The sequence below is a fragment of the Nyctereutes procyonoides genome, unplaced genomic scaffold, assembly GCF_905146905.1.
Source record: "Nyctereutes procyonoides isolate TBG_1078 unplaced genomic scaffold, NYPRO_anot_genome, whole genome shotgun sequence".
Classification (NCBI taxonomy): Eukaryota; Metazoa; Chordata; class Mammalia; order Carnivora; family Canidae; genus Nyctereutes; species Nyctereutes procyonoides.
The window spans coordinates 55,505,652-55,518,292 of record NW_026575131.1 but is presented as its reverse complement, the minus strand read 5'-3'; the positions used below and the strand labels follow the sequence as shown (position 1 = coordinate 55,518,292).

Below are 12,641 nucleotides of genomic sequence, written 5' to 3'. Positions count from 1 at the left end.
TCCGTTCAGTTCTCCTCCACTCACAAAGCTCCTAACCGCCTCCCGCTGTATTTAGTTTAAGCCCAACTCCTTGCCGAGGGCTGCCCCCCAAGGCCCTGAACACCGTGCCCCGACCTCTGCTTGCTCTGCCTTCTCCCTCTCTCCCCTTTCACTCTGTCTGTTCCAGCCACCCGGGCCGCCTCGCTGTTCCTTCAACATGCCAGACCGGGTTGTGGCCCCAGGACCTTTGCATGTGCTGTTTCTTCAGCCTGAAACATGCTTCCCCTGGATCTCCCCACGGCTGCCTCTTTCTCACCATTCAGGACTGTACTTATTTATTTTTTTAAAAAAGATTTTATTTATTTATTCATCTCTCTCACACACACACACAGAGGCAGAGCCCCAGGCAGAGGGAGAAGCAGGCTCCATGCAGGGAGCTCGATGTGGGACTTGATCCCAGGACTCCAGGATCACGCCCTGGGCCGAAGACAGATGCTCAACCGCTGAGCCACCCAGGCGTCCCCCAGGACTATACTTAAATGTCACCTTCTCAAGGGGCGTCTGGCTGGCTCAAGCCGGTAGAGCATGTAGCTCTTGATCTTGGGGGCTGCGAGTTCAAGCCCCACGTTGGGTATAGAGCTTAATTAAAAAATTAAGAAAAGGTCACCTTAAAAGAGGGTTTTCCAGCTCTTGGTTGCCGTTCACTGTGGTTCCACCCAGTTTCTTGGTGGCCCTTGCTTGTTTATCTGTTTCCTGATTTATTTATGTATTTATGGTCCAGCTTATTCAGTGCTTTATCCATAGCGCCTACAACAGTGGTGGGCACAGAGAAGGCGCACGACGGGTAAGGGTGATTGAGCACCGCTGTGCGCAGGTACTTCCTAGATCTTGGGGGCCCAGCAGAGAACACAGGAAACTCCATTCTAGCCTGGAAGGCCCTGGCGGGGGAAGGGAGGAATCAGGAAAGACAAAACAAAAAACAAAAACAAAAACAAAAAAACAAAACACGGGGGAAAAAAAAACACAGGGGGATCCCTGGGTGGCACAGCGGTTTGGCGCCTGCCTTTGGCCCAGGGCGCGATCCTGGAGACCCGGGATCGAATCCCACGTTGGGCTCCCAGTGCATGGAGCCTGCTTCTCCTTCTGCCTGTGTCTCTGCCTCTCTCTCTCTCTCTCTCTCTGTGTGTGTGTGACTATCATAAATAAAAAAAAAACACAGGTAGACAAACAAGACAATGTCAAACAGTGAGGGGCTCCTGAAGACAGCAATGTCACACAGAGCTCTGGGGATGGGCTCCTGGGGTGATGGTGGGGGGGTGTGTGGTCACACATAACCTCTCAGCCTTCTGGGCTAAAGACTGTGAGAGTCAGGGGTGGAAGAGGGGGGCGCAGTTCCATGCAGGGGGAACAGCAAGTGCAAAGGCCCTGAGGTGGGAGCCAGTTTGGGTCAATCAATACTCGGTGGATAGATGAATGATGGAAGATTCTAGAAGGAACTGATTGCTGCTTAAGTTTGGCTGCGGAGGGCTTGGAGGGTGGGTAGGAGGTTGCCAGCTCCGGGAAGAAGGGAGCTTCTGGCCAAGGAAATGGCTTTGGTAAAGGCCTGGGCCGTCTGTTTTGGTTTTGTTCTGTCCCGGGAGTGGACAGGACCCAACCAGGGGCCCTGGACCTTCCTGGAGCCCCACATCCTGGGACACAGAACAGAAACAGTTGCTGAAAGTAGGGGAGAGGTCATGGCAGAGCTGAGGCACCCAGACTTTGGCCTTTGCCCACTGCTGGCTCGAAAAGCACAAAACATCGAGATAACGGTCTTCCCTCCCTTCCCCCAGCCTGCCCTGGTGTCACTGGCCCTTAACCCCGTCCGTCTCGCCTGTCCCCCAATCGGCGGCCAGGGACGGGCTGGGAGCTCCGGAGCCTATTTCAGCATCTTTTGGGGGTGGTGACAGAGCTGGGAGAGGAGCGAGCAGAGCCCCGGGGCCTGGTGTCACAGCCACCCGGGAGGGCGCCCCGACAGAGCCCGCTGGCCTGGCCTCGTGAATGGGGATTTAGCAGCTGGAAAGGTGAGTCCTGCCCGGGGTGCTGCGGGAGGGAGGGTCGAGGCCCAGAAGCCCTCCGAAGCTCGTGCGGGGTTGGAAGGAGCCTCACACGCCCCATCGGACAGGTGGGAAGACCCAGAGGCCCAGAGAGAGCACGGAATGGCCAAAATCGTGCCTCCATCCCGGGGCGCCCTCTTCTCTCCTCTGGGAGCGGGGGCCCCCGTTGGGCGGGATGGGAGGGCAAGGCGGGAGCTGGGTTTCATCAGCCTCGTAGGAGTTGGCCAGGCTGCTCACCCCCACGCATGCACCTGTCTAGTACTGGGAGAGAAATCGGCTGCCGTGGCCCCGGGAGGGCCTGGGTCAGCTCTGCGGCCAGTCTGGAGATGGAGGCTCCAAGGCCGGGGTGGGGGTTGAGCTCAAGCCGCAGACGGACCTGGGTGGTGCGCAGGTGCGATTTGGGAGGAGCGGGCGCTGTGCGGTCCTCATGCCTGTCCCCTCCCTGCCCCAGATGGCTTCCTCCGCTGGTCCCCTGGACCCCATTGGCAGCCTGGAGCTCCTAGATCTCCTGTTTGATCAGCAGGACGGCATCCTGAGGCATGTGGAGCTGGGTGAGGACTGGGACCACGTCGGGGACCAGGTGAGCACACGCCGGGTTTTGCGTGGCATTTAGGGCTCGCAGAGCTCAGTCCTATCAAAGCACATCATCGTGTCGGACCTCTCGGCCACCCTAAGGAGTAGCTGGCATCAGCTGCTTCTCACAGATGGGGAAACTGAGGCTCGGCCCAGAGAGGGGCCGTAACTCACCTGGGGTCACACAGCCGTTTGGGGTTGGGGTCAAACTCAAACTCAGGGCTCAAGCCTCCGGAGGGGGTACCCATGCGACAGGATTGTGTTCAGGCTCCGATAACCCAGGAGGAGGAGGCATCAGCCTTCTGGGACCCAGAGAGGACCCGTGGCTGGCTCGGAGTCACACAGCCATCCAGAACAAAGCCGAGCGCTTTTAATGCCCCCACCCCGTCCCCCTCTGTTCCCACCAGGTCCTGCCAGGCCCGGACTCTGACGATTTCCTAAACTCCATCCTGGCTCCTGGAGACTCGGTCCCCAGCTCTCCGATCTGGTCCCCTGCAGCAAGTGACAGCGGCATCTCCGAAGACCTGCCCTCCGACCCCCAGGACACCCCTCCCCGCAGTGCAGCCGCCGCCACCCCCGCCGGCTGCCACACCCTGGAGTCTGGCAAGGGGCTCTGTGCCTCCTACCACCCCGGACCCCCTTGCCTTGCCGGCGGCCCCGGACCAGCGACCCGAGCCCTGGAGGCCTCTGTGGCCATAGACTTGGGTGGGTTGCGCATCTTCGCCCGCTGCCCTGGCCTCCTTCCAGGCGCACATCGTCCCCGCCCTCTGGGATTGATGCTGGGGCCCATTCCTCCTACGGCGACCTCGAGTCCCTGTGGGGTTTAGGAATGAGTCAGAGCCGCTGAGCTGGGACGCAACCCTGGCGGGCTGGCTCCTGCCCCGGGTGCCACACTGTCAGCCTCATCTTTGAACCTCCCACATCTGGATGCTCCATGAAAGTGTGGGAGGTCACGGGACCCTGGGCCTCCGGACGCTCCTCTGGGTCTGGGGAAAACTAGCCTTGTGCAGAAGGCACCCCCACCCCACCCCCATGCGGCCACCAGCAGGGTGTCCCTTGTCCCTTGAGCTCTTACTAGACTCGTTGGAGAGTTGACAAAACTGAGGCTCAGAGACGTTTAGTGGGTTAACCAAGGTCACACAGCTCTGCCCAGGCGGGATGAGGACCAAGAGCCGTGTGACCCCAAAATCTGCGCTCCGGAGAGCAGCCTGCCTGTGGGTGCCAGGTGGGAGGGAGCCTGTGGTGACTTAGAGCTGTCCCTGCCCCCAGGGGGATATAAGGCGAAGCCGGCTGGAAATCTAGCCTATAATCCTGGGCGATAACAGCCGCTCCCTCCTGGGCGGGCGGTGGGTCCCTCCGTAACGTCCTGGTGAATCGGCTTCCCCTTTGCCATCAGAGCGAAGACAGAGGCACCGCTTGGGGCTGTCTGCTTCACCCCAGGCTGGGCCCCAAATCCCCACCACGGTGTGGCTGGGGGCCATCCTGTCAGGCTTCCTGGAGGCGGCAGGTGGACACCGGGAGCTCAGCTGCCCCCCAACCTGACGCTTCCCTGTCTGTGTCCCCATCTGCCCTGCTCAGAAATGTGGAGCTCAGGCCTCGGTTCTGAGGAGCTGGGGGAGCTTGCAGGCCCGCCTCCGTGCTGCAGCCTCACGGTGAAAGACCTCCTCCTCTCCGGCAGCGGCGCAGACCTGGTGAGCAGCCCCGACCCCAGCCCTCAGAGCATTAGGGCTGCTGCGGTTCTTAGGACCCCAGTACCTCCACTTCAGAGCCCGGGGATACTGAGTCACAGGCAGGGTAGGGCACTCTCCACTGCAGTAGTAAATAACAATTTAAAAAATAGCCCAAACTGACCAAGCGTCTGCTTACTATAGGCCAGACATTCTCCTAAATGCTTTAGGAAGATCACCTTTCAATTCGCAGGGATGCTAATTATTGGGGCTCCTGCTGTATTAATTTTACTCTTGAGGAAGTGGGCACAGAGAGGGTCATTGATTTGCCTAAAGTCACACAGCGGCCACTGGCTCAATCTCTGGGTTGGCCTATGGGGTCGTCGCACACCCACCCAGGGCCACCTGCCTTTCCAAGGGCTTCGAGTGCCCATAACCCAGGCCTGACAACCCGGTCAGTGCCCCCACTTCACAGATGGGGAAACTGGGGCTGATCAATGGCCTGGCATTCCTGGGTGGTGGGGACTGATCCAAAGACCGACAGACCGCCCGTCGACACCTTTGTCCTGGGGTCTGCTGTTCCTCAGGGCGACATCTCCAGGACTTTGGCACTTGGATTACAAAGTGCTTTCATTTCTAGTACTTAGCTTTCGTGATTTAAATTTAACTAAGCACTTAAAAATTTTTTTAAAAAGATTTTATTTATTTATTCATGAGAGACAGAGAGAGAGAGAGGCAGAGGGAGAAGCAGGCTCCACGGAGGAAGCCCAACGTGGGACTCGATCCCGGGACCCCAGGATCACACCCTGGGCTGAAGGTGGCGCTAAACCTCTGAGCCACGCAGGGATCCCCTAACTAAACACTTTTTTAAAAAGGCAAATGCATCCACACAGGCCCGAGTCCCAAAGGCAAAAACAGGCAGCAGGGAGAGCATCTGCCTCTCCCAAGGCTGCAGCTACCTCACGTCCCACACAGGTCCCAGTGACTCCTTCCAAAGGGATTCCTTCTCCTTTTATTTTTTTTTTAGGTTTGACATAATAGGTAGCATCCCACACTTACCACTGTTTTTGCCGCTTTATTTTTTAACTTGAGGGTTTTTTGTGCCGATTCCTTTATATCATGATACGGGGCCCCACCTTTTTCACAGCTGTGTGGCGGCCCCCCTCCTTGCACATCCGGGTCATGCCTTATTTAATCCGTCCCGTATTGCCGGATAGCCCCGCTGTGTCCAGCCCTTTGCTATTGCAGACGGCACTGCAGGGAATTGTCAGAGCCCAGAACAGTGCCTGGCACGTAGTAGGTGCTGACTACGCAGTTTTCACATGACTATTTGTTAAACGGATGAAAAGCCTGCGTGTCCGCCGTTTCGTCCATGTGCAAGGGCATCGGTAGGATCAGCTCCCGGCTCGGGGGCGCGGTGCTGGCTCTCTTGAGCCCTCGCGCCGATGGGGACCCGACAGCAGGAGAGACTCAAGAGTTTTTCAAATCCAGGGCCGCTTTTTCGTTTCCTGGAGGCTGTCGGTTTCCCTGCCCCCAGCGCCACGTCCCCATTTCCCCCACAGCAACAGCATCACCTGGCAGCCCCCCACCTGTTGCGACCTGGGCCCGAGCAGTGCCAGGAGCTGGTGCTGACAGAGGACGAGAAGAAGCTTCTGGCCAAAGAAGGCATCACCCTGCCCACCCAGCTGCCCCTCACCAAGGTGAGCTGGGGCTCCGGGCCCGGCCCCCTTTCCTGCAGCCACCTGCCCCTGAGTCGTCGCCTCCATGAGTCTCCTGCGCTGCAATGTTAGGGCGCATCTGTCTGTCTGTCATTGGACCCTGGAAATCCATCCTAAAAGCCGACTCAGCAGGCAGGGCTTGACACCCCAGAGCCGAGGGTGGGCTTACAGGCAGCGGCGGTTTGGGTGCTGGGAGCCATCCTGGTGCCCTTCACGCTTTATCACAGCCCCTTGCAGGCCAGAGATGCCCAAAGGGGTGACCTGGAGGCCAGGTACATGCAGCAGACAGGCTTCCACTGCTGCATTTTTTTAAAAAAGATTTTATTTATTTATTCATGAGAGATGCACAGAGAGGCAGAAACACAGGCAGAGGGAGAAGCAGGCTCCCTGTGGGGAGCCCAATGCGAACCTCGATCCCAGGACCCCGGGGTCACGCCCTGAGCGAAAGGCAGACGCTCACCCGCTGAGCCACCCAGGTGTCCCTGTGCTGCATTTTGTTTAAATTGGTTGCTAACATTTCTCTGGCCGGGACTGTGGGCCACGTACTCCCACCTCCATGTGCAACCAGCTCGCGGCAGCCCCCTGCCTCCCTCCCGCCCCCCACCCCCACCCCAAGCCTGTTTCACTCAACTCCCAGACCTGGGCTTGCGGTTCCGGCGGGCAGGACAGTCCTTGGCCTCGGTACCCGCCGGCCCGGGCGTGGCCGGAAGGTGGCGCGAGCGCACCAGTGAGCAAAGTCCGCGGGCCAGTTCCTAACTGGGATTGGGATCTGGGAAAATCTCAGGGCCCAGCCCCTCCCACCCTGGAGACCCTGCAAGAACTTAGAGGGAGTCATCGGGAGTCTTCCCCCAGGCGGGCCGGGAGGGCTCCCGCGGGAAGGGCGTGGGGCCGGGCGGCCGAGCCGACCGTCCTCCCCATGTCGTTGTGCAGTACGAGGAGCGGGTGCTGAAAAAAATCCGCCGGAAAATCAGAAACAAGCAGTCGGCCCAAGAAAGCCGGAAAAAGAAGAAGGAATATATTGATGGCCTGGAAACTCGGTGAGGCTGGGGGCCTGAGATGTGGCCCTTGGGGTGAGGGAGGCGACCGATGTCCAGGGACGGGTGGGTGCCACGTGGCTAAGGTCACAGTGTGGGGGGGCCTACAAAATTATAGAGGTTTCCTCACTCTCTTGAGCAGAGGTCATTTTTCATGCGAATTGCAAGGTTGGAAAGATTCCTAGAGAAGACAGAGGCTCGGTCTCGGGGATCCCTTATTCTCCTAGAACCAAGAAAGGAGAATATATATTTAACCTGTTTTGTTCTGGCTCTCTGCCCGAGGGTGGGGGGCTTACTCCCCTGGTCTGAGCATCCCTGGTCCTCAGCTGGCAAGGCTTCCTCCAGAGTGTGTATGGGAAGGATGGGGATGGGAGTTTGGGGGGGTCAGTCCTTCTCGGCAGAACTTCCTCAGCTGAAAAACTCCAACCCCCGTTTCATCCAATCACCTCTTTTTTTTTTTTTTTAGCTCCAATCACCTCTCTTAACTCATATAAGAGGACAGGCTCCTGTTTCTTCTTTACCAGAAACATAACAGGGGAGCGAACTCAGTTGCTTTTTTTTTTTTTTTTAAGATTTTATTTATTTATTTATGGGAGACACAGAGAGAGGCAGAGACACAGGCAGAGCCACACAACTCACTTGGCAAAGTGGCCCGGCGTCTCAGCCTCATGCTGCACGGCCTCGTAACCCCTAGCCTCCCTTAGCTAAGCCTGCCTTGCCCAGGGGTGGGGAGGCACTGAAGGCCAGCAGACAGGCCTAGGCCAAAGCAGGGTCATGTCTATTCTTTTACCTGCTCAGGCTCCCACCTCTGAGGCGTGTGAGGGGAGAGCACGGCTGTGGTATATAGGTTGTGGTAGCCAGCAGGTTCAGGCTGGGCCCAGGGTGGGCATTGTGCCTTCTTGGGTTCTTCCATGCCTGGAGCATGACCCCTGAGATCGTGACACCACTGGAGTTGAATTTTCCATGTTCCTTTTTACCTCCGATTTGGATCTTTTTGTTTTTGAAAAATATTGAGAAATTCAATTAAATGCTTTTGGAATAAAAAAAAAAATGCGGGATGCGGGACTCGATCCTGGGACCCCGGGGTCACGACCTGAGCTGAAGGCAGACGTTCAACCACTCAACCGCTGAGCCCCCCGGGTGCCCCACAAGCTCACTTTCCAAACCAGAACTGACTCGATGGAGTGTAACACGTTTTCCCAAGTCAGTTTCGGGGTGCCATACATTTCTGGGAAGTTGTCCGTTACAAACATACCCCCCAAAACGGTTCGTAGTTGTCTCTTATTATCTTGCTAAGCTCTGCGCCGCCGGCAGTCATGCCCATTTTAATAAACTCATGCTGTTCACCTGTGCCTTCTGTTTCTCCTTCATCTTCTTGACTCATCTTGCCGCAGACTTATTTATTGGATTATTCTTGCCAGAGAATCCGCCCCCCGGATTTTTGTGTTGTAGTTCTTTATTTCTGCTCTTAACTTTACTATTTTATAAAATCTGCTTAAATACGATGAGTTACCATATAGTGTATCACTAATTGCAGCAGTAGAGTTCAGTGATTCATCCGTCGTATTGCTCTTAGCTTTGGTACGTTCTTCCTTGATGCTTCATGTTGGAGGGAGTCTGTTCTGTCGTCCTTTTGCTAATTTTCAACACGTGTGCGTCCAGCTTGTCGAGCTGTATAAAGGCTGGTGAAGGTCTGAACCCGCCACGCCTCCCTGCCCCAGCCTTTCCGTTAGCTGCCCCTCGTGCACGCACTGTGATTTGCACCATTGTCATTACCACTGGGTTCTTGGGTCTTCCTTAATCCACATCATGGATTCTTTTCTATCCTGTGAGTTATTAGGAGGCCTCTCAGTTGTGGGTGGGGGGCTTATTCCTTCTCCTGGATACGACATGAAGACCTGCACGCTGGGATTTGAGTGCTTCGGTTCCACATCTGAGTGGTCTGGGCCAAGACGTGCTCACAGATGGCTGCAGGTGGGAAAGGTGGGGCCCCCACTTGGATCTGGGATCCCTAGGTGGACGGATCTCCGTCAGCATGTTCCTCAGATGCAATCTGCGAATCTTTGTTTCATGTCGTTTTCCCAAACACTCTGAACTAGGTAATTGTCCCATTTTACAGGTGAGGGGACTTAAGGCAGAGAGTAGAGTGGCGTGAGCTCACGGGGAGGGTGAGGATTGTAACCTGGTTCTCCTCCGACTCCCAGTCATCCAACTACTTGGTCTTCTGGAAGGATCCCTGCCCAAGTTTGACGTCCCATTCCCAGTCCTGGGGGCACTGGCTGGAGTGAAGCCCCCACATCCATGCAGAGATGGGATCTAGGAGCCAGGCAGACCTGGGTTCAAATGCTGACCCTGTCCGCAGACTTGCTGGGTGGTTTTCGATGAATGACTCCCCGTCTCTGGCCTCGGGTTCCCCACCTGTAAAATGGGACCTCATGGGGAGATGTCAGCTGGGCCAGTTGGTGACACAGGCATATTGTGAAGGTCACTGTAACATTCTCCTTGCAGGATGTCGGCCTGCACTGCCCAGAACCAGGAGCTTCAGAGGAAAGTCTTGCATCTTGAGAAGCAGAACCTGTGAGTCTTGGTCTAGCTGTGGCAGAGGATAGGGGGAGCGGGCCCCTTGCAGGAGAGGTGGACAATGTGGGGGGCAGCCTCTGTGACGGCGAGGCAGAGCAGGGAGTGAAAGGGGGCAGGGTGCATGGAAGAGGGCACTCGGATGTGGGGGCAGGTGTTTCTAGTGAAGGAAATGGCAGGTGAATGTCCAGAGGCTGGAAACTCCGTGTGCTGGAGCACTGCATGTGGTTCTAAGAGATGCAGCCATCTACTCAGTATTTATTTGGCACCTCATCCATGCCAGGCATCGTTCTGGGCACTGGAACCCAACAGTAAACAGTCTCCCTACTTTTGGAACTCGTGGTCTAGGGGGAGACATACTCAAGACAAATGAAACTATATAAAAAATTATTTTCAAATACTGATTGTCACTGAGAAGAGGTGAAGGCACTGGAGAACGAGTGGGGGCTATTCTGGGCAGGGAGGTCAGATAAGGCAACTTTTGAGCTGAGCCTTGATGGATGAGAAAGAACCAGCTGCTGCAAAAAGACCTGAGGGAATAGCGTCCTTGGTACAGAGGGAACTGGCATGTGCAAAGGTCCTGGAGCAGGACTGGGTCTGGCATGATGGAGGAACAGCATGTGGGCCCGTGTGGCTGGAGCAGAGTGGATGAGGGGGAGAGAGGGAGGAGGGGGAAGAGGGAGAGGACGGAGCAGGTTGTGCAGGGCCTGGGGGCCATGGGGGAGGACCTGGGCTTTTACCCCAGGGAGGTGGGATCCCTGGGAGGGTTGAGAGAAGCCCACTTCCATTGGAAAAGTGCTGTCTGCCTACTGCTTGGAGCATGAACCCTAGAGGGCAGGAGAGGCCTTAGGGGGGCAGAGTAGAGGCTGGGGCTGCCGTTTTGGTGAGAGAATGGCGGCCTGGATCAGGGAGGTAGGGGTGCAGAGAAGTGGGTGGATGCCCGGGGTGGGATGTCCAGGGAGATTTATTGAGGCAAAGAGGGGGAGTCTGGGACTTTGAAGACCAGTGGGGCCACGAGGGATGAATGGGATTCAGACACCAGCCAGGCTAGGAGACCCCAGAAATGGATGGGAGTCAGATCATGGCCCCGTGGGGCTCAGCCAAGGCCCACCCATTCCTGCTAAGGTCCCTCCTGGAGCAGCTGAAGAAACTCCAGGCCATTGTGGTCCAGTCCACCAGCAAGTCAGCCCAGACGGGCACCTGCCTAGCGGTAAGTCCTGGTCCCCAGAATAACGGGGGTCCTCGGCCTTGGCAGAGTGGTCTGTGAGGGGAGCTGAGCATAACCCAAGCCCCAATTTAAGCACGATCCTGTCTTCTGGGCCTCGGTTTCTTTGCTCACAGGGTGGGGGGAGGGATGGGGTGACCTCCCCCATCTCTGCCAGGTCCTGCTGTTCTCCTTTGCCCTCATCGTCCTGCCCTCCATTAGCCCTTTCGTCGCCAACAAAGCCGAGCACGCTGGAGACTACGCGCCTGTTCGAGGTAGGCGGGCTAGGGACGCTCTGCCCTCCAAACCCCTCTGGGCTACACCATGCACACTGTTCCCTTGTTTCCCCAAAGGGCGTCTGGGGGATGGGGAGGGGACCCCCTTGTCACTACACCGTGATGCTGGGGCTAGAGAACGGAGGGACACCGGTCCCCCACCCCATCCCTCACGATCCTCCCAACCCCTGCTCAGTTTTCTCCAGAACTTTGCACAACGACGCTGCATCTCGTGTGGCCCCCGACGCCATACCCGGCTCCGAGGCCCCAGGACCACGGCCCAAGGGTGGCACACCCCAGGAAGGGTCTCCCGACAGCCCCGTGGCAGACTGGGAATCTCGAGGCACGTCGGCTCTGGACAACTGGACGAAGGGGCTGGACAACTCGACCCCGATCTCGGACAACTCGACGCTCACTCTGCGCAACTCGACACTCATCCCGGACAACACGACTCTCGTCCCAGACAATGCGACACTCATCCTGGGCAACGACTCGGAGAAGCTGAACCCGCCAGCCACCTTGCTGGGCTGGACTGCGCCTGAGCCAACGCTCAGCTCTGGGCGGGTGGGATTGGAGGCAGCGGGGGAGGAGCTGTGAGCAGCATCGGGACGTGCCCCCCGCCCCCCGGCCCCTGGGCTGAGAGGCCCTTGTGTGGACAGCGACGGGCAAGGGGGTGAGAGGTGAGACCTGGCGGAGGAGCCGGGATGCAGACGCACAAACTGTACACTCACGGACCCAGAGACGCACAGAACACGCTCAGACACGGGGCGGCCACAGGGCCACAAAGCCTGAGAAATACACAGACCCAGGCGGAGGCCAGGCGGACACACGCACACACACCCCGCGCCCCCGCAGCTCGCCTGCCCCGGGACTCCTCCCTGCGCCTGCACACAGGGAAGAGAAACCCGCGGAGTCTGCGGGGACCCTGACCCCGGAACCATGGCCCACGGCCACCCCTCTTTTCTAAGATTGTAGAGATCCTTAGTAAAGTATTTTGGCAGAACACGGCCGGCGCGAAGCGGGGGAGGGTGGGGGCTGAGGCACAGTCCAGGGCCCGGCCTCTCCTCTCCCAAGCGGCGGGAGAGCCTTCAGCACCTTGGAGAGCGGCCGCGAGCAACGCAGGGCCCGCGGGACGGCAGGTGTGTGTCCGCGGAAGGTCTGGGGACCTGCCCTCCTGGGGGGCTGCACGGCCCACCGATGTCTTACCGATGAGGAGACTGAGGCACGATGGAGGTGAAGGGCCCGGCTGGAACCGGCTGTGCCTGCACTCTCCGAATGCGTGGTGACTCCCCACCTGCTCTGCGCCGGTGCAGGTGCATGGGGCTGTGAACCAGACCAAAGGCCATGGCCTCTCCCCTCGAGGAGCTCACAGCCCGGGAGTGGAGGGCAATATGTAGAAACCACGTGGCTGGGGAAATGCCCTCCGCCGCCGCCCCCAGCCCTGACTGCACGGAGGCCCACAGACTCCATAAGGGGCAAGGGGACCATGCGTTCTGGCTCCGTGGCCCCTCCAGCCCCCTC

At 57.9% G+C, this 12,641-nt stretch overlaps 1 protein-coding gene across 1 annotated transcript; it reads left to right on the top strand.

Moving 5' to 3' along the window:
- The first annotated feature begins 1,931 nt into the window (after positions 1–1,931).
- CREB3L3 (cAMP responsive element binding protein 3 like 3) lies at positions 1,932–12,641 on the top strand. Its single transcript, XM_055344413.1, has 10 exons — positions 1,932–2,039; positions 2,524–2,652; positions 3,053–3,350; positions 4,224–4,336; positions 5,875–6,012; positions 6,961–7,067; positions 9,573–9,641; positions 10,767–10,851; positions 11,024–11,120; positions 11,317–12,641. The coding sequence occupies exons 2-10, from the start codon at positions 2,524–2,526 to the stop codon at positions 11,715–11,717; spliced, it is 1,437 nt and encodes a 478-aa protein (XP_055200388.1). The 5' UTR covers positions 1,932–2,039; the 3' UTR covers positions 11,718–12,641.

Coding starts and splice junctions, on each gene's coding strand:
- CREB3L3 (XM_055344413.1), top strand. CDS start 2,524: ATGGCTTCCTCCGCTGGTCCCCTGGACCCCATTGGCAGCCTGGAGCTC. Junction 4,337..5,874: donor CCGGCAGCGGCGCAGACCTG/GTGAGCAGCCCC, acceptor TTTCCCCCACAG/CAACAGCATCACCTGGCAGC. Junction 10,852..11,023: donor AGACGGGCACCTGCCTAGCG/GTAAGTCCTGGT, acceptor CATCTCTGCCAG/GTCCTGCTGTTCTCCTTTGC.